The sequence below is a fragment of the Papilio xuthus genome, unplaced genomic scaffold, assembly GCF_000836235.2.
Source record: "Papilio xuthus unplaced genomic scaffold, Pxut_1.1 DF826933.1, whole genome shotgun sequence".
In the NCBI taxonomy this organism is placed as follows: domain Eukaryota; kingdom Metazoa; phylum Arthropoda; class Insecta; order Lepidoptera; family Papilionidae; genus Papilio; species Papilio xuthus.
Window position 1 is genome coordinate 4055607 of NW_013531716.1, and position 22253 is coordinate 4077859.

The 22253-nt window shown below is 33.9% G+C and overlaps 1 protein-coding gene across 2 annotated transcripts in view; it reads left to right on the plus strand.

The window, feature by feature from the left end:
- Positions 1 to 22253, plus strand: part of Kdm3 (Lysine demethylase 3) — a 136607-nt gene that overhangs the window by 32775 nt on the left and 81579 nt on the right. The window contains exons 4-6 of one of the 2 annotated variants that reach the window (XM_013317919.1): positions 6321 to 6542; positions 12175 to 12259; positions 14449 to 14516. In XM_013317919.1, coding sequence (XP_013173373.1) covers positions 6321 to 6542; positions 12175 to 12259; positions 14449 to 14516 — 375 coding nt within the window. Of the gene's footprint in view, positions 1 to 6320; positions 6543 to 12174; positions 12260 to 14448; positions 14517 to 19674; positions 19701 to 22253 lie in introns of those variants that run through there. The other variant, XM_013317920.1, reaches the window with a different exon arrangement.

Here is a 22253-nt window from a genome sequence, read left to right on the forward strand (position 1 = left end):
GTAAGCCAATGATGCTTTATATTTTGTATGTTCTTTGTGTAGAATATATTTGATCTTGTATATATCTTATCAATCATATTAGATATAAATTAACTTTTATATTAAAGATAGATTTATGTAGAATTTAACCGACACTCTATTTATGTAATTACTGTATTTTACTTTTTCATAAAGGTGATCCGGTTTTGTGTTATTGTGGTATTATTATGGAGTCATTGTGTCTAAAAGTGACTCATCGTTTTAATTTACTCGTATCTAGTTTTAACCTCTCGACCGCTACACCAACCGCAAACCCGTTCACTAATTAAGATTATAATATGTATGCTAATAAACATGAATTTAGATGAAAATTAAAGCTATTAAGCTAGATATTTTAATTCTAATTTATGTCCATTTATTTTATCTTTAAATATTTAAATCAATAAACGTATTCTGGGTATGAATATTGATTAAGACTAAGAAAATTTTATTACTCACACTGAGCGCATTAAAACTTATGTAAATTAACTTTTTTTATTTTCTGTGCATTGATATGTTTTGTGATAGTTTAAAATTTATAACTATTTGTTCGTATTTTATATCTCGGAAAATGAAAAACATAAAAGCGAAATGTAATTTTACCAAGAGTGCTACAAAACCCTGCATGTGCTGTTACATAAATAATTGTTTGTTTATTTTGTTACGAGTAAATATACATATTTGCACATACTGAATGAGGTGTGCGATGCAATTCCAAAGTCCAAATTACGTCAGATTGAAATCAAAATGCCACAGTGCAAATAAAACATGAACGGTTTATTTTTATAATGCCTAAATGTATCCACACTTTACTATTTCTTGTATGGATTCGGAAATTTTATAAAGAATAATGAGACATATTTACACTGCGCTACAATTTATGTTTCCACTTTACGTTTTCGCTAGTCGTTTATTAGAAGACGTGAGCTTGCATCCGTCTCGTATAGCGTGATGGATGCTCTCAGAGCATTGTCTAGAGAGAGTAGGTACACTAGTTCTCTATCTCTGTACGAAGCGAGTGCCTATTACGAGGATTTATTGCTACAAAAAACCGAGTTGAATGTAATATTATAGTACTGTAGATTAATATGTAGACGAAATAATAATTACGATTATTAAACAAATCTGGACATAATAAAATTGTGTCGTATTAATTAATTTTGTAAAGTGTTTTACAAAGAATTCTCTGATTTCATTTTGATTAATATTTTATGGTAAAATTATTATTGCCGATAGTCAACAAGGATCTTAGAGAAATAATTCCGATGTCTTAATTGAATTTCCTGTTACGAGAATCAAACTGTAATAGAGGAAAAACCAAGAGCGATCTCATAATCGTTATTATGATATAAAATGTAGACAAGTATAGTATACCTATTATTCTTCTTTTATTAGTTCACTACGTTTTAATTTTAACGGTCTTAAAATAAAACTTTGAACTGCTTACATAGGTGTTTTATTATAAAAGCGAATGTTTGCTGCTGATCGTTTTTATAGTTTAATAAAAGAAAGTTTGCTCAGCTGAAACACGATCTGTGTCACAAATGTGCTAGAGTCGATGTTTGTAGCTTTGGTTGGCTTAGTTTTGTGTCGACACAGTATTAATTGTGTTGTCTTTCTTTGCAATTATGTTGAAATTGTATCCGATATATCCATCACGATGTGTACCAATAAATTATAAGAAATGTTGTATTTTACAGTTAGACTGTTGTTTCCATCTTATATTAAATATTTTAATATGAATTCTCAAGTATTTTGGTATATAATAACGGCGATGAGCAGGCTTTATACATACTCTGTCAATTATATAATATCGAGGAAAATGAGGTATTTTGGTATTAAATTTGATACGGGGAAATTAGAAGGCCTCCGAGAATCCCGTGTAACGTGAACCGGAAATTCCTTGCCGACTTTGATTAAAATGGACATTAATATTATTTAAGCAAATTCCTTGTCTACTTCGTGCTTGTTAAACGCGAAACATTTTATTATGTAACTGACCGTCCCTCTTAGGCTAATAGTCATCGTTCTTCTAAAGTGCTTACAGCCAACATTCCTTCAACTAAAGATGGCTATTGATTTTATCATCACATGCTAGTTATATTTAGTATTGCGGTTCAATAAGTCATATACGTCATCTGTCTATTTTTGTTAAAAGGTTAATCTTATAAAAGAAGCAGGTGCGCTGTTACTCAAAGGCTGGGTTGACATTATGTGTATCAGTTTGATACAAAAAAAATTGTGGTTCAAATCACGAAATGCAGCTGCAGTAATTGTATTATCAATCTTTGGTCGTTGAATAAATCTCTTTTAACGTAATAATGTAGATATACTTACTTAAAGGTAATATTAAACATCTTGGTTGATAATATTTAAAGATAACTTGAGGTAATTAACACACGATAATGGAGGAACTGCCTGAGCCTGTTTCTTGAATATTCAAGCGGTTACTATCTTGCAGTTACTCAACCTAAAACATTTCCTTATTCATAGTATACTGAAAGGCATAACATACTCTTATTATAGAGTACGAAATATTTAGTTTAAATGTAGATTATCTTATTCATTGTGACATTTTGTAAACTAAACGACTGTTTTTGTAGTATGAGATGTCACTACCTACCTTTTTCTTCTAAAGTCATTTGGATGTTTTGCTTTTTGGATAAGTTATTACTAACTAGCTGTCGCCCGCGACTCTGTCCGCTCGGAATTAAAAAAAATATAATAAGTAACCTATGTGTTCTTCCAGAATATGTTCTATATCTATGTCAAATTTCATCGCGATCTTTTGAGCTGTTCTGGAGATACCTTCAAATAAACATCTATCCATATTTCTAGATTGTGAGCGTGAGTCCAATGAGTAAAATTAAATTGTTTGATTTTCCTTATTAAAATGGTTGATAACAGTAGGGTATGATTAACAGTGTAGAAGTGATCAATATCGAAATTATAAGACAAAAAGGTCTATGTATATGTTAGTTGTGTTGGTTGGTATGTCCGTTATCAGTAGTTGCATCGGAGTGCGCTTCATCGAAGGGAGCGGCCAGGAAATTGAATGAGGGACCGGGGGCGAATGTGTGCCACGTCTAATAGCTTCCTGGTAGCTAGCTGCAACGACCTCTCTAGACAGCACAATCGAAACTACACAGATTGTTTATTCTGTTAAGCAATGCCGTAACGACACTCCCTTTGCGAGCAAGAACAGCATGTTACACATATTGTAAGCAAGAAAATTTTCAGTTTGTCAACAATCAAACATACCTAATTTATTTCAGACTTAAAGGACCTAAATATCTTAAAACATTTATACATATGAGAAATTTCTTTGCTTTACAAAAATACAGACCAAACATGAATAAATATAAAAAATAATACTATAGATAAAAAATACTTTAAGAGCGGAAACTATTTGAGTAATGAGGTCGTGAGACTGTCTTTGTGTTTCTTTTAAAGATCAAAAGGTTGAATTCTTCTTTAATGAAATTTGCGTAATCGTGTAGAAAAATGTCTACACGAGCGGAATAGCTTCTATAGTTGTATTACTTAAATAATATCTTTTGTAGAACGACAGCGCCCTTTGTTTGAAAGACACCCTTTGCGAACGTTTGTTGGCAGTTAAATTATCTGATCAGTGCCACTTTCATGACAAGCAGCGGCTCACGGCTGACTTACTTTGTAGTCTCTTTGTAAATACTAATTTAATTGTAAAGCTATTTGCTTTGTTGTTTATTTGATGATAATGGAATGGAAATTGGTTTGTTGTGTTTTAACTATGTCTGATATTTCAAAAAATAGTTCTTAGTAGACATAAAATTATTTAGAACGCTATGACAAGTTACCGTAAACATTAATTTTCATGAGCCTGTTAAAAGCAATTTATAATCATTAATGTAAACTTAAAGTTTATCCAAACTTAGCGATGATACAGGTAAGAGCTTCATGACGCGTTACATAACACAAAAAGATAGCTAAATCATCATGAATACAAACAACGTATCGAGCAAACGAATTGACCTTGAAAAACTATGGGTACAAGCCTTAGCCGCTTATGGCGAAGTTAATTATTTAATTATACTATTCAATAGTCGTTGGACATTCCCCGACCGTTTATTACGTGGTATCAGTTTTTGTAAGTTACTTCCTTGTAATTGTATTATTGTTATTCATTAAATTTTTATTCTATAAATAGTAACATCATTTAAATTAATTAAATAATAAAATACTAGTTGTTGTTATGATGAAATCTTTATTATTACTTTTTTGGAGGTTTAGATATATACTACAGCGATTTTCCATTAAATGTTTATAATATAGCAATTTCTAAGAAATATGACTTTTAATTAGTAGATAAAGCAACATTTTATAACATTTTTATCAGTAATTTTCTTACTAATTAATGTACGTAATCTATATAATAATTATTTAATGCATCGATTACATCCTTAAAAGGTTTATAGAAAAAGTTTTTAAGGAAATAATTTAAGCAACTTTCATATCTTTATCGTAGTCTCTGTTGAATCATACCGTTAAGTACTAAGCCCTTTAGTAATAGAGCCGGCTGGATGAAGTAAGCTTGAGTAGACGCAGATATAATAGTGGATGGGTGAGGGGAGAGGGGTGGTGGGAGCTGGTCGGGGAAGGGGAGTGGGAGGTGAGGGAGAGTCGGGTTCAACGCACCGGATACGTCTGTCGCCGTGCGCTCGTATGCACCGACACAGGTGTGCGTTTCCCGTACGCGTATGTACTGTAACATTGACATAAATATGGCTCGCGCTCGTGCTCTTAGCTTGCTGTTGCACGATAAAGAATACACTCGTTAGGGATTGCCTTTCAACTTTTCAGAGTAAGCAGAAATTGAAATTGCAAAACCCCTTTTGACTATTTTATAAGGATCGTTCAATTGGATTTTAAACCCCCGCTCAAATCATCTTTCACTGAATATCTTTCGTTGCTGTCTACGAAACGTTTTCAACTTTGAATAAAATTGGCTGTAATATAATTCTATCTCATATTGTTCTTAATAAGCTTTCTCTTTTGTTTTCTTCTGATAAGAAATTTCGATTAGAAATAGAATCCACAAAACAGCGTAAAATTACTCCATACGTTTGGCCACGTAATTGTCGGATTACTATGTAATAGTAATGATAAACACGCGTGTTTTACAGCTACTTGCCGGCGCGGCTCGGTTGAGCGCGTTGTGCAACAATTCTATAATGTGGGTCAAATTGTTTACAAGTCAACCGAGGTTGCGGCTCGACATATTATTATTTTAATTGCTCTATTTATGGTCATAACGTTCTCGATTATAATTCAGGAATTACATATGAGTTCCATTAGTAATGGCGATATGCAATCGCTTATCGCGACCGTAATTGGCATCTTAAGTGCACTCACCTTGTGCAAATTTATCCTTTTTTTTTGTGATGCAATTAACATTGTTATTTATTGAGAATTTTTAATCAACAACGGTACTTTAAATAACACGTGTTTTAAATAGATTATTACTTACGATCTTTAAAAAAAAATTAACTTATAAAATAAAACATTTTATTGTCGAAATAACATTTTTTTACCAATTCAGTAGGTATCTGTCTGTATTTCAGGAGACAAACCTATTTATATTACACATTTGACAAGGATGAAAAGGACACATGATCATGTTATGAAGCTGAGTAATTTGATATTATATTGCTACTCTGTGACATCTATAGGCAGATGGAATAGAAATACTTAAATAGTATAATCAAAACCTATTATGGCATCTAAATCGGATATATTAATTAAGAAAAATGATAAGGTATATTAATGGTTATCGACTTGTTTATCTTAAATTTACTTCAATTGACATTATTGGAATTTTACCGCTTCATTTAACGTTAAGTATTTTTTGACTTATTGATTTTGACATACTTGTAAATTTCTCACCAATTTTGGATTCTGATATTATCAGGTAAGTTGCCTTTTTCGAGTCAAAAATGCAATAAAGAGTATTTTAATTTGTTCAAATAAAAATAGTTGCTTTCAAAAATACATTATTTCACAAACTTTATAAAATATTATGTTGATAAATCTTACCTGATACAAGTGGGACATTGTACTTTAGTAAGATAAAAGCCTATATCTCTAAGTTTAGTTCTTTTGTGAATTGGCCTTTCTAACCACACAAAATGCTTGTCCAGGGAGCTAGATGTTTGTTCCCGAGAATATATACAGTCGTATGGCGGGTATTGCATTGTTGGTCAAGGTGTAGCCCAACACTTTTTTATTTGTGTAATGGTTATTAACACAATATATTTGTCTAGGATTGGGACGCTCGTCTGGCGGGTTCCGAGACGGGTGTCGGTGCAGACTTACTATCATCATTATCTGCGGAGTCAGCGGAGTGGCGGAGTGCACAGGATGGGCAGCGTATCCTGACCTCCACGCCTTCGGTTCTCGGCGGCTGCCGTGCTCAGGTGTACCGCGTCGCCGGCGCCACGCAGTGGTACACCGCGGTTATCGTTGGCGTCAATGAACATACCGGGGTAAGTTTCCTAAATGATCTATTTTATATGTTATCAGTGGCAAGAGAAATCATCTCTTGCCACTCTTTCGGGCCACTTCGTCGTCAATCATCGTCAGTCGGCACCGCAATCTAGATCTCGTGGTTTTGATTCCATCGTAATCGTGATACTTTAGAGAGATAGATGTTTTGTAATGATTGTAAAGTTAGTGAACATTTTTTAACTACCTGTCACCCCCCCAATTCTATGGTACTGTGGTTACATCACAACTTAGACGTAAATCAATATCGAAACTATCTATAATATAGGTCTACGTTACTTAAATCAAATCTTTTCTTTGTTATCTGTAGACAAATTTATTCATCTCGTTTATATTCATAAGCATTGCAATACAGGTGTAAACCTTTATAAGTTACAAACAAATATAAATATACAAATGAAAGTAATTCTTTGTACTGTATAGTGTATAAAGCGAAGTAATGTTAGTTTCGCCGGCCTCCAGACGTGCGTGTATAAAGTCAGACACAGTGAGCAGGCTTTATGTTCCACAAACAATGGGAAACGTTTCGCTGTAATATTCCCCCGGTGTTTGCATTAACCAACCCCTTCCAGCCTTCGCCCCGCAACCCGCTACCCCTACGTCACACCGCTGTATACCTAAAGTTGTGATTTTCAAAGCAACGTGAGCTTGTCGGTATAACCTATTTATCAACGCTTATCATTGTTATGTTATCATCCCCACGAGTTCTGACTACCATTGTCGTTTCCATCGTAATATAAAAATTTCATAAAAACGGTATACTTATTTAATGAGAAATATTTCACCGATCAAAAGGAGAAAAAGAAAAGTAATTGTGAACTCTAGACTTAATTTCATTAACTTCAGTAAGTTTTTTTTTTTTATCGAAAGTAATAATTTGCAATGTTTAACTGGTGGGACTTTTCTATTCTGTTAATTTCGGAATAAGTAATTTTTCCGAAGTAAAAAAATATTTGGAATTTCTTAATTAAATAAGTTTTGAAGGGATTAGAAAGTGACAAAGAACTTCCAAACTTCATCGCAGTTTAATAACTTGATAATAGATGTCGCTGTGTGGTATACTTTAAATTTTTATTTCAATCGAAAGAGAAGACCTCGGTTGGATATAAAATATTATAGCTGGCAATAATGCAACTTAATCATCAACGTATTAAGAACACCGATTGTATAATATTTATTCGTAAATCTTCAAACTGAATATCAAATTTAAACATGCCAATAAAGACGACTAACATTTAAAAATTTCTATCAAGTTAGTCTTTTTTATATTTTGTCATAGCTTATAAGAGAAAAACACAACTTATGTAATACAGGTGAAATTTAAATTTAAAACCCTGTGTACTCTTCTTTACAAAATTAATTGAGAACCCTTTGATCTTTATGTAATTTAATCGCCTTCCGTAAAACCTATTTAGCTTAAAAACAATGTATCCGCACATAAATTTAGTGTATAGCCATTCTAAAACATAAATCTTTACTAGGAACTGTACCTGTGTGTGCTATTTGGTACAAGATGTAAACGGGCACGCACTCGTAGTCAAGTGACCATATATTCTCGCATAAAGCCGAGCTATTAGAGTGGGCGAGACCACCACATATATGGTGCAATTGATTGACTCATTATTTCCTTACAAGTAAAGGTACAACAAACAAGCGTTTTCGTAACGTGATTTGTGTTTGTAGGTATTTTACTAGGACGTATGTACACGTGTAGGTAATTATAAATTGTATTTTTTTATTGTTCAGTGTAGGACGGATTAATGTGTCTTTAAATTGAATCGATCACTTTTATGAGTGGTAATTCGTCTGTTAATATTATAGAAAGGAAAGATTTGTTTGTTCGTTGCATTGGCTCAGAAACTACTGAATCGATTTAAAAAAAAATTTACTGTGGGAAAGCTACTGTAGTGTTTTGCCAGTTCTTTTTAATTTCGTTATGTTTTTTTTTTAAATTCCGCGTGGCCAAAGTCGCAGGTAATAGCTAGATTCCACAATAAGTTTGTTTAGTATTCATGTTCCCATGAACCAAATCGTATGCCACTTCGATTGCTTCGTTGTGTCCTTGTATAAAGTGGCATGTCACCTAACGATAATAATAATGCTGTTATATAAATTAGAAATTTAACATACGACTTACATAAATATAGATAATGTTAATTAATTACGATTTTCAAATATTATTATCCCGAATTTGCGTCTGTTATTGCACTCAGTATAACCAGTTTGTCCTAACGTTTTTATAATCACCAGACCGTTTAGAATTAAATAAATATTCAAAAGTTATTCTTAAAGACGGTAATATGTTCGACTTGTTTTTTTTTAAATATAAATTGCAAAATACATTTAAATTTAATACTATTGCATAACTAAAGATTAAACTATAATTCTTATGAATGTACTTATGTCAAATGTAATTACAATCATTCTTGTCTATGCTTTAGAGTTAAAAGTCAGATACTAGAGACTCAAGTAAGTACTCTTATCATCCTACTCCATTGTATATTGAAGGCACTACAATGTTATACTTATCCGTGTTCAATTTCATATATAAAGTATTATATATTATGTATTGTAATGGAAACAATCTTGTTCAATCCTACTATGTCATAGAGAACCTTTCAACTCAACAATAAATTAGTATTAAACGTGACATTGTATCAATAAACGGCAGCTCGTGCCGTGAACGGGTGCCCCCTCAACGGTGGTAGGGACCCCCTTCGGTTATAACTCCGACGAGCACTTTGTTGCTTTGCGTTATTGAAACACTTTTTTCTTTCATCTCGTTTGAAGACTGTGAATGTGGACAGAATAATTTCAGGTTGGAGTTACGAATTTTGGTACACGATGCGATTATTTTAATTTTATTTCATCGAATTTTAAGTCCATAATATTTTTCTTATCAAAAAGGCAAAGTCAATTTTTACAGCTTAAAGTCCTAACAAAGGAGCCAGCGAATTAACTGAGTTATTTATCATAATAAATATTATATTTGTTGTTTAAAGATAAGACAAGTGTTTTAGTGACAAGAAATTATAAAATACTGTTAAAATAAACGCATTATCATATAAAATAATTAAACATTTTGATGTTATAATGTTTTCTCAAAATAAAGACACAAAACATTTAGTAGTCTACCCACAGTGTTGATATGAAACAAATATTACAATCAGAAAGTTTGTGAGATCGCTGTTAAAGTTGCGAAGTACTTCAATCTATCTTGAAGTTCTCTAAGTAATTACAGTTAAAAAGTTGAGACGTTAAACAAATTTATACTGCGAATTAGTGAACGACTCGGGTGGTCCGTCCAGACTACAGACGTCAAAGTTTTGAGTAAACCACCCCGCTTGGCCCCTTTCCTAGTTTCTCGAGTAACTTTCTTAAAGTTCCCCTCTTACCCTCTTTGTTTCTGCTGAGTTTGCTCCCAACTTTGTCTGTTGCCCGACAACATGTTTATCGGCGATCCAACGATGCGATGTTGTCTTTTGACTCCTTTACTACTTAATATTTTTTTCAAGATCAAGTTACAAAGTTGTAGTAACTTCGATTAGTTCTTAAAGTGAGCGATACAAAAACCTTTTTAATTATAATACAAACTCAAACTTTAATAACTTTGAATCATTGTGTTTGAAATCTTACAAAGTTTCATTGTTTTTTCTGTCATGGTATTAATTCTACTAGTATTTTTTTTTCTGTAGGCGCTACGCAAACTTTGTATGAGTTTTTATTAATGAGCTTTTTACTTTTTTGCTTATACGATTATTAAGCGATAAATTTAGTCAGTCTCTTTGCTATGTTTATGAGCAATAACTGACTTAGGGTAAAACTTTTGTGAAGAAAAAATGAAGATCATTTCATATTTTATCGAAAATAATACTTTATGGAAAGAATTAGTGCTTGATATAAATTGTATAAGTGGAATCCAGTGAAAGATATGCACGTTTAGAAAAAAACAGCATAAGCATTGATTTAATTAAAGGGTTATTAATCCCTAACCGGTCGTCTCCCACGTAGAAATGTGTCAGCTCGGTCGTACAGTAAATTGCATTTACAACATGTGTGTCGCGAGTGCACGAGTGGGGCGGCCGCTTACCGGAAACTCATTCCACTCGTTAGCTTAATAAGAATTAAAAAAAATAGCCGTCGCTCTACTTTACATGCCTTACCTTTAGACATGACGGCGCTTTTGAGCTTTTTCTTAGGGACAGTTTTCATTCTATTAAACTTGACTAGTTTATGAGAATTTATACAATTAACTTTTTTCTATGTTTTTTAGTTATATGAAAAGATATATCGGCATTCACCGATTGTAACAATGAATTTAGTAAAACATGGTTTTATTGTTTTTTTTTCTATAATACGTAAAGATTGGTCATTTTTGTTCTTTTCTAATATCTTCAGAAATCAATCAGAATCAGTTCAGTATGCTATAGACCATTCCACATATTTTGCTCAATAGATTTATTATCTTAGTTAGTCCGTACATTCTTATATTTAAGACTTACTATGTTTAAATTTCTCAAATGCAATCACAACATCCGCTCTTTTAATATTCTTGATTGTAACACTGCTAATAATATACGTTTAGGAAGATAATTAATCAACTATGGTCAGGTTTCCTCGTTTCTCAAACGGACTCTGTAAATATTTAAAGAACGTTGTACGATGAAAGCAATATAAAGCAGACGCGGCATATTTACATGTACGCGAAGCCGTGAGAAAGTTTTAATAGCGATTCACTGAATCTTGTTTGCTCTGAAGCGAAGGGATTTCCTGGCAATGTTACAGTATCTTGTTTGTTGTTTATCTTTTGAGATATAAAAGTTACCCCACTCTTATTGATTGCTTTAATCACGTTATGTTTTTGTGGAAACGAATGAAAACAGTTCTAATGATAACATCATCAAGAGACAAGTTTCTTAAAACTTAAAATAGTCTGAAATGAAATTCTGGGATATATTTTTAATCAGTAGGAACAATGGCTTATTCTTGAGGAGTTCCCTGTCCAAATAAATGTGTAAAGTATTACTTACTAGGGTACGTCGACCGGGATGTATTACTCTAGTCAGCTGTATGCTATTTCAATACAGCGAAGGTATCCGCTTTCTGACCACAGGATATCCAGCGGTGGACTAATATATCGTATCCTGTGAACGCTTTGACCCTTCCTGGTTTAGATGATCCCTTCGTATCACGTATACTCTAAGATATTAAATTGTTTAGCTCATAGCCATAGTTTCAAACAATTCATCGATTTAGAACTCTGAATTCTACTACGTATTTATATTCATTCATTAAAAGTTGATCTCTTAAACAATGGTCATTTTAAAGCTTGACATAATCTATCGTGGTGGGATTGGAATTCATTCATTCATTATACGATACTCTCCTTCCGTTTATTTGAGTTTAATATTTTGAACCTACTGAAACAGGATGATGATTATCCTGCTTATGTATGTATATTTGGTTATATTACTAAGGTTTGACCGACTTCGAATAGTAGATGTTTTTTTCCTGAAGTGTCCAAAGTAATGTGGAAGTGACGAATGCTAGTTTAAAAGGCAAACGTTTTAAATTAATAATTTGATCTAAAGGTGTTTTTTTTTTTATCGGCAGGAACTCACAGTGACTGACGACACGGTGTTGGAAGAACACAGTGAGGATCCCGCTCTGGTGCAAATGAGACTTCTCGGTGATGGAGGTAAGTTGACGAATTTATACACACGCTTTAAGAGGGAATAGATTAGTAAAATCTCAATTGTACTTCTTTGTTTGTTCTTTGTTATCTCAACTATACACAAAAGTAAATAAATACTTTAAAAAAAGTAGTTGAGCCATTGTCAAGTTAGCATCATAAAATGCAGATGCGGTCTCTGATTACGCTAACTCGGTGAATCAGCGCATTGCGTAACCGACATAGCATCGGCGACTGCTAACTGCGCCCATTACGCCCGTCTTTAGAACAATGAAGTCCGGGTTCACTGAGCACACTACGTTTGATAAACACTATTCAGACGGATTAAACCCCTTTTTCACTAATGGGACTAACTATGCTGTATTTGGACCCAGATTGTAATTTGTATCAATTGCAAGTAGTCGTGCTCGCTTGGTGGATAAGGGATTTTAGTTTACATTACGTACATTATATAACCATAATCATATTATATTTTAACTAATGTGAGTAATAAATAAATTTAATCTTGACGTTTGTCGAAGCGTTGATTATAATTAATTATAAATATTTTTACAAACGATATTTATAATTTGACATTTTATCATTTTAATTACTGACCTTTCGCTTTCCTTTTTGCGTCAGTAATAGCCGATATTTAAAAATTCGAGGTTATATTTAAGTGTCCGCAATTATATTTCATCTACAAAAATAAGTTAATTAAAAAAATCTGCTACATGGATAACGCTATCCTTAGTATAGAATTACAAAATTACTTCCTGATGTTAAAATTACTTTTTAAATTTGGTTTCAGTATAGAGTGAACAACTGGTTTTGATACTTGTATTAAAGTGACGTTAATGTTATCACAGCTGTTTGGTTTCATTTCATTGTTTCGTTACCATGTTTGTGACGTACATCTCGATCAACGTGAATCGTTGTTGATAAAATAGTTGCTTCAAACGTTTTACAAGAAAAGCATTGCGATTTTAGTATGAACAGACTTTTAATTTTTACATCTGGAATTAACCAGACACTATATCTGTAATGCGGATAACATTATACGTAATTATTATAGTTAATTGGTTAAAATAACAGTACATTTCGAAATTGAATTTAAAAATCACCAGAAAGGACAGATTTTGGCATTGCATTTCTTGAAGTTATATGGTAGGATATTCAGATAAAAAAAAGATTATGTTTCAAAATATCAATTTTACTGGAACGACCTATTTTACTTTAATTTGAGAACTATGACGTTACAATATGGCGCGGGTTCACGGACATTAATAATTAAAAAACAATGTACACTTATAAGTTTGTTTACCACACTTAATCAGTATTCGGTAAATAATAATATTCACGTGTACACTCGATAAATTGTATCATCATTTTTATTATGCAATTATGCAATGTTCGATTTTCTAACAATAGTAAGCATTGCGTAACCAAGTGCATCCGAGCCGTATTGTAACGCTAGACGGGACATAGTGAAACACCGTTGGTATTACAAAGCGTATAATTGGATGCTAGAAGCCATATCTAACACGTGCAGTTTATCCCCCATTGTACATGCTATATTATATGCAGTAAAATTACGCTATCTATCTTCGAATTAATGTAACATAAATTTATGTACACCAATAATTTTTTGCTCTGAATTCTTGAGAATTGAATCTTCTTTTCGGTAATAATATTACTTCTTAATAAAGATTTGCAAGAAATACAATCACATTTGATACTCCCTCTTAGATGGTGAAATATTTAAAAGCAATTCGATTAAATGACAAAAAATATATTAGGTAGGAAAGTATATACATCCAGATCTTTTTGATTGTCTGATGTATTAAACTAAAGAACAATAATGTATTCTATGACTTTCTATGAGATATAAGTTCCCGGCCGTTTTAATTAATAGAATCAATCCCTCTTGAAATATGATAGCGACCCTTATCGAGGTTTGATCTTTACGTGCAGGGCTTGAGTTGCTAATAATCCCTCTTCCCGAGGGTCGTTATTCTTTTTCATAATTTTATGTCGAATATAAAATTATAGATGGCGCAAATGGTCATCAAAATTCATAAATAGTTTCAGCCATAATTATTCTCTTAAGATTTTTTTTATTGTTGTTGTTAAGCGAAGCGTAGAGGTGCTTCTTTGAAATTCTCATTTACCTCGAATTGATTGAAGTCGAATTAATAGGATTGCTTTTGTTCCAGTGATCGAGTCTATAATGAGGGGGGAAGTCGTGGGCGTGATGCCGAGAAGATCTCGCTCCAACCTTCAAGTAAGTGTATCTTATTTCATTAATATTAATAAAATTATAAGGACCGAATTAATTATTCGATCTATTTTGCTTATCTAAGGTAATCCTACTAATCCTTTAGCTTTGAATGTAACCCAGTGTGGCGTTTTCCCACATGACAGGCAGATGAGATGTGAATCAGTTCGAACTAGAGTAATAAGAGTAAATAATGCATTGAAATACATTTTATTATCGCAATAGCAATCGTAATACCTGATCTTTCGTTTAGAGGAAGATCGCTCTATTTTGTAGTATTTCTTATACGAAATAAATAACATAATCTTCAGATTCCTAAGGCTCGATTATAGTGGTTAACCATAAACCATATTTTGTTAATATGTAGAAACTCGAATTTCATGCGGTTATACATATTTATTGAAATATTTTCAACAGAATGAATTTCGTGTATATTTATAAAAAAAAACAACGAAAAAACCTTGCATGTCTTCATGTGTTTATGCGACCTTTTTAAGGTTCGCAAAAACAGTTTTGACATTTATCTTGTTAAGGCACCAAGGTGACTAAGTCGTCTGAATGACGTAATTTAATTGCTTTCTTTTTTTGGTTACACAAACGCCTGACATTTTAACCTTGTTTTAAATGTTTTAATTTTATTTTGGGACAATCATGTTGAATGAATTGAAATTGATTTATTAAATTTATATTAAATAGTGTATTAATATAACATAATTGTACTTAGCTGACTGTATTACTCAGTTCCTAATGTGCTTTCAATGTTATTTTAATGAGGTGGAAACCTACTACATAAGATTTAGTGTCTAATGCACATTAACTATTCTAGGTATATGTTAAATGTAGACATTAATGATCAATTCTCGCGCAAGTCGCGACAGGTCTCCTGACGCATGCGCCAAATTTAACTTGAACTCTGCGGGGTTTGAATCCGCTATATCTGGTGCGAATGGGTTTTGTGTTTATTTTGCCTCCTCCCCAATGGCCGATGCCGATGACGAACCGCGTATAAATAGCTCAAGTGTTTACCGTATTGCTACTGAATACTATTCCAACAGCTTACGAGGCAGACTACTTAATTGCCTAATGGACTAATGAATAATGTTGTGTTGCATTTAAATAATTCAATAGTCTTGTGTTTCCCATCGAACAATCGTTTTGAAAATAAACATAACATCAAGATTATTATCAAGTACTTATTAGTTTTATTTACAACTAGCTGTCGCTCGCGATTGTGTCCGTGCGGAATTATAAATTACGTAATGAGTAACCTTCATGTCCTTTCAGGTTATGTTCTACATCTATGCCAAACATTCATCGAGACAAACATCCAATCCATCCATCCACCTAACCATTAGCCTTTATAATATTAGTTAAGATTTGTTCGCAAATCTGTAAACTATAAAATTGTAAATAAGTCGTAAAGAGATTTTGTGTCAGTTGTGAGTTAGGACAGTGGTCGCGTGCAGTGTGCATACAGTTGCATGCACCGCTGCACTCATTTGAATATTGGACTAGAAACAGTGCACAACTTCCCTTCTAACATTGTTTCCAACTCATGTTACCCTGGTATGATTTGGTCGCTTTGAATTTACCACACTGAAACTTTTGCGGAAATCTAATTAAATCCGTCCAATGCAGGGATTTTATTCAATTAATATGACGGTATGCTATGTGAAACTGGTTATTATTATTGTATTATAATACTACTAGAAAGGTTTATGTATTTACTACCATCTCTGCTTGATACCAATTAAATAAAAATAAATGTAACATAGCAACTTAATTTAACGTCTAATCATTCTTAGTAGTTGTTCAAAAATAACTGTTTAGGCGAGCGTTTTTATTAGAAATATTAATTTTATAAAAAATTCTCATAAAACGTCGCTCGGTAGCCGAGGACATTAGACTACAGAGCCGTAGATAGATTACTGTTTGCTTTAATTTTATTCTTTGTCTGAAGATACAAGGTCTTAAAGGACGACGACTGAAGGCCGCTCGAGATCCGCCTGAAGGTCGGACCTTAGTTGAATTGACCTTTAGAGAGTAATAACAGTTTACCTTTGCTGAATAAACCTTTTTATTTCTAACTTAGAATGTTTTTGACTCTTTTACGTAGCCTTTTCTGTAAATTATATTTAGTTCATAGAATCATAAAAAGTATCACTTTATAGAATAGAAATAAAATATTCTATACAAGTTCGTTCCGTTATGCTCTAGTTTATCAATATTTGAATTTTGTTTTCTTATCGAGCTGCGTTTGCTCATCCATATATAATAGCGAAAAAGACTTTTTCTCAAACCGTTACATTCATATCATATCTTAAAAACCTAATGCACTGTACAATTAATATAATAATTTTAAATGTTTATATTTTGTGATATCATCACTTTACATACATTAGTAATTTTGATTATATCTTGAACTGCCGTTTGAAATGGGTTAACGTTAAATGTTTTGGACTAAACAAAAGACGCTAAATTATCTGGAACACAGAGAATCGAGTGATGTCGAGCAGCGAGCCGTATCGTCTTCGTGATGATACACTGTTACTTGTAACAACAGAAGCCCTCAAGCATGTCTAATATATCCTTTATTTATTCAATTTAATATCAACCTCCCACTCGTGTGTTGTACTTATATTTATAGATCAAGATTAAACATAAAACCTCAAATACTTAACCATTTTATTCTATTGTCTTCTTCATTTTAAATAAGAATCATATAGTAACTAATTGAATATGTAGTAAACAGTGATATGTAGTAATTTAGATGCATTTGTTCCCCTATTTTAATTAGAGCGAAAATGTAGCAGCACACAAAGCCTACAAAATAATACTATTAACCAGAGCGCTGGATACTGAATCGTTCAAGGGGGATTCAAATTACCGCACGAGTAATTTGTCTGGTTCAGCGACCCCTTTTCGAATGCCCGAGAACACTCCACGCGCCGATACTACACACAGTTCATCTAGTACGATAGAATAGTAGGTTATGTTGGATTGTAGACAGGTCGGCTTCACCTTTCTCTCGAATAACACAAAGCATTGATGTTTGATCTAAACAACTCAGAAATAGAAAACCTTTTTAGAAGACACGTGCAAATAAGTCACAGTAAAAATTTTAGTCAGTTACATACATAATACAGATGAAAATCTGTTTTAATATCTCACTGGTGGTTATAAATTTACAAAATTACGCGTTAATCTCGCCTAACATTTACAGTAATGCTCCTTCGAAACAGTTTCAGCTGGAGCGACGCCAAGCATAATTCACTTTTCTAATAAATTGTCTCGTATATTATAACTTTCATCAAACATAACGTCGTTTACGATTAAGCTATTTAAATTATAAGGAAGTCGTTAAAATAGTTCATACAATATAGCTTTAAAGTTTTTGCAAAATTAAAGTACTGAAATTGGAAAAATAAAGAATTTTGTACAACGAATCTAGGGATGAATCTATTTTGTAGTCCCTTGTCTACTTGATTATTGTTTTGAATTGTCAATGCCCAGCAATTCTTTAAAGAATGTACATACGTACTTCTTAAAATTTACATTCTCTTTGTCTTTTCTTTTTTACTTACACAATGTCACTAGATCATTGATGCTGCAAATTTTAGCTGGATGGCATTAATTATATTAACTGAATAATGAATAAACGCCATAACATCAAAATACATTTCAATGTAGATTTTTCAATAAGATTTTTAGTGAATAAAATCTAGTGCATTTTGTCAGTAATAAAATTGAAGCTGTTGAATTTTATATTTATATTGCGCAATTTGCTTTTAATTTATGTATTCTATTATAATTATTTATTTTTATCCGACGTGATTCATCATTGAAATGTTGAAAGGTATCTGCATATTCTGCAATTAATAAAATCTAATATTATTAGTAACGTATCTTTATTGATGTAATATTTAGTTTAATTCCGTAGAAATGAAAAGTTTTCAAATGTGTGGTTAGCTGCTGCATCAGATGTTATATTTCGAAACAAAACAAACTGCTTATTACAATAACGAAGGATTTTTAAATTGAACCCCATAAACGAGTAAGTAGTGTTTAGAGAAAGATTTTTAAAACTTCAGTAAAACATCATGCGATGTTATGTAAAGTCAACTTGGACTTGGCACCTCGCCAACTTCCCTTTTAATATATTGCTTAGTTCCTGTTTGTCCTAATTATTATTAATATATTTTAATAATGGGATTACTTGAGATAAACGTGAGCGATGGACCGTGTACTAAACCTACAAAATAATAGTGAACAATATTATTTCGTATTGTTGTATTCGAAATATGTAGAAAACAAATTATTGAATCTATGAAACTGTACATCTAAATTGCCATTGTTTATCGATCGATCAAAAGACATTCGCATGGGAGAGTCTCGAGCGGTTATAATCGGCAAAGTTTCCAACAACATCGGCCGACTTTCCACCTCAATCGGGCGAGTTAGTTAATGCGACTTCCCGTGTAGATACGGATATCGATCGCGACAAGTGCTGGATGCCGGGGCTCGTCTGGCGCGCCCGCGTACCCGAGCAACCCCATCCTCTCCGCGCCCCCGCACCTGCTGCGCACCCCACCCACGCTGTGTGCCCCACCGTGCTGCCTCTTTACTTTGTTCTGGTTTGTTTTGAAGGTTAATTTTTATCAACAGCTTAGTAGTTGTAATGCTGTCCCACGTCTGTTTTACAGAACAAGAATTTGAATGATGTGTAGAATACATTAACGAATTGTTATCAAAAGTATTGAGGTGACTAATGATGCTTCATGTCGAGTCGTCAAAGTGCTCGATGGCGACGCTGACCTTGCGCGTGCGGAAGGTGCAATAGATGGTACATGGGTGCGAGTGTAAAGTTTAATTAATTATGCAGGCTTGTGTCTGGTTGTGGCGGCTGTGCCCGGGCGGCAGGCGGCGCGGGGCGTAGTACGCCGGTGGCGGGGGAGAGCCCCCTGCTCGCCCCGGGCCCAGTGTGCGCCATTCTCCCGCGCCGACACGACACCACTACGCTCTGTTACTCGTTACTCCGAACGGTTTACGGAACGCATCTTGCCTTTCACCGCAACAACGTCACATGTTTCTTTAATGTCGAATGTTCCGCGTGACGTCGTGAAGTGATTTTGGTGATTTGTGGCCATTGTGGACCGCGGGGCGGCGAAGACGCAGACGACGGTCGCAGTGGTACCAAAATTTACATGATTCATTGTTGTTGAATACCGGTTAGCGCTGGTCATTGACATTTTATGTTCTAGTGTCCACGTTGGCGTAACAGTTATACTTAAATTAAACAATAATAATAATGTTTGAATGATTTATTGCAACTAACAATAATTGGATATCTAGAAAGTTAAACGATAAGATGGCAAGCAGATGTTTACCGGTCTTTGATTTTAACAAACATGTTTTGTAATGCACTCGAATGTTACCTAATTCGAGATTGCATTCCGTTTACCTGTTTAACATAATGCTTCAACCTAATCCGCAACAGTGAACACGCTTCCGAAAGCTAATTAGCATATAATAGCATGAGCACGACCGCCTTGATAACTAGATGCATATATAAAGCTGCGCACATTATGCACTAGCGTGCAACTATGTAGGCGCTCGCAGCGCATACAAAGTAGGTGCAGATGGCCACACCCCGATAACACCACCATCTCTTTTCGACCGACATATGCATAACGTAATATACTCTCACGGTTTGACTAGACCGTTGATCCGGTGCACTGATTTATGTTACTTTCCAATGTTCACGTGGCCACAACTGACGCGGCATGCCGCTTGGGAATAGGCTAGCAAAGCACGCGTAATGTCGGCCATATTGTTATAAGTATCAGATCGCTTCGGAAGGAAATGGCTCGTTTGACTTTTAGCACGCTATTTGCTTTTGTTCTTTTCTAACTTCTTTGTTCGCCTCAATGCCTTTGTTCAATTATAAAATAATCGGTGGACACGGTATTTACAAATATTCATTCATTGGAATCTTTGTATTGCTTTATTTTATCAATAGCCATTTTGTTTTCTTTTCTTTGCGACACTACTTTTGGATTACTTTTAGTTATTGTTTTTCTTTCAGTTGGCGCCATCGTGTGGGTTTCATTTCATGAGCCATATAAAAATATTTCCGTGAAAGGCAATAGCGCTCCAAATGCGAAACTAAAATGCCTGTAGACGTAACAGAATCGAGCCGGTCGTGCTCGAAACGCGTTCACATCCCACGACCGCCCACCTGCCGCTGCATATCCGAGCTGCGCTTATAATCTCACCTGACAACCTCGAACCGTAACGAACACGGCAGCGACATTACGACTTGCTTTGGTGAATTTATAAAATTCCAGTTTTTGCCACACGTTTGCGGATATGATTTTATGTCTTTTCTTTGATATTTTTTCATTTAATAAAATCTGTATGTGGAGTTATAAATTTATAAAATGGATCACTTTATTGAGATTGGCCGTTGAATAAGTTTTAGGTCGCGTACCAGACTGGTCGTATATGTCGTCTTTGCCTTTTTTTGATTTAAATTTATAATCGCTGCATTTGAGATGCAATATTACGTTTTATCATTATATTTTTGTAATGAAGTCACGACGAGCTGCTCAGGCTTTCGTAAGGCAAATAAAAACTCATTGCTATTTTCTTTTATAATTCGCTATCATTACGTTTGACCTTGGGTCTAAGCTAATTGTATTGTTCGTGTTTATTTAAATTTCCATTGTAAGACATTAACGCGACGAAGCCAATGTAAGTTAGTGCACAATACAAGTGGTAGTTAATCTTTTCTTTATTATTTTGACCCACATTCCGTCTCCGCGCTCGCGTAGATTAATTACCTGTTTCTTTGAGACATTGCGACTGCACGAGACGTGAATAAGGTACATTTGGAGCTCATCCAACTTTTTGTCGGTGAAGTTTTGAAATAAATCTCTTTGCTTTTACTTTTTAATGTCTCGGTCTAAATCATTTATACAAAGATGTCATGTTACGTATTTGTTACTAATGATATTTATATTGTAGAAGTATTTTTAATTTACAAAGAATTTTAATTGACAGTTATTATAGTATGAAGAACAAAATAATTACGGTTGCCTTTTACGGTCGATAAGTATGTTAGTTAAGTTTCAATCTTGTTAGAAACGGAGTAAAGCTTGGGGCGCGGGCTAGGATACCGGTTTGTATGAGGGCAGAGAGGGGAGGGCACCGGTCCGACGAGTCGTGTTGCACTCTCTGCCCTCCGGCACTCGCTGGGGCCCTCGAGATTGAGATAAATGTACCGGGAACATGTCGGCCGCGTGTACCTGAGCCGGTTACGTTTTACCTTTGCCGGACCCTGAGAAAGTTATTGTGGAATTGCAAAACATGTTTGATATCTTTCGACATGACATCAAGTTATTGGAAATGAGAATTATATTTATTTGTAAAGTCTAATGACGGCATAAAGGTTTGTTTGTATGATATTTTATGGTTATTCAAAGTTCCACAACTGCGTACATATGAAATTACAAATAACATTTAGCTGTTTATGACTTGTGGAAAAATTGCTTATAAAGGAAACGAAACTTTGGGTAGAATAAAATAGCACTGATTGGTTGGTTAAATTTGCCCTTCTATGTAAATGAAATGAAAGTTGTAAAGAATGTGAGTTGTTTGCTAGTAAGAGATTGTATCTATTTCGTATTTAAGAGTAAACAAGTACTGAGCAGGCAAAGGTCAGCGGCGGCGTGGAGCCGCTCG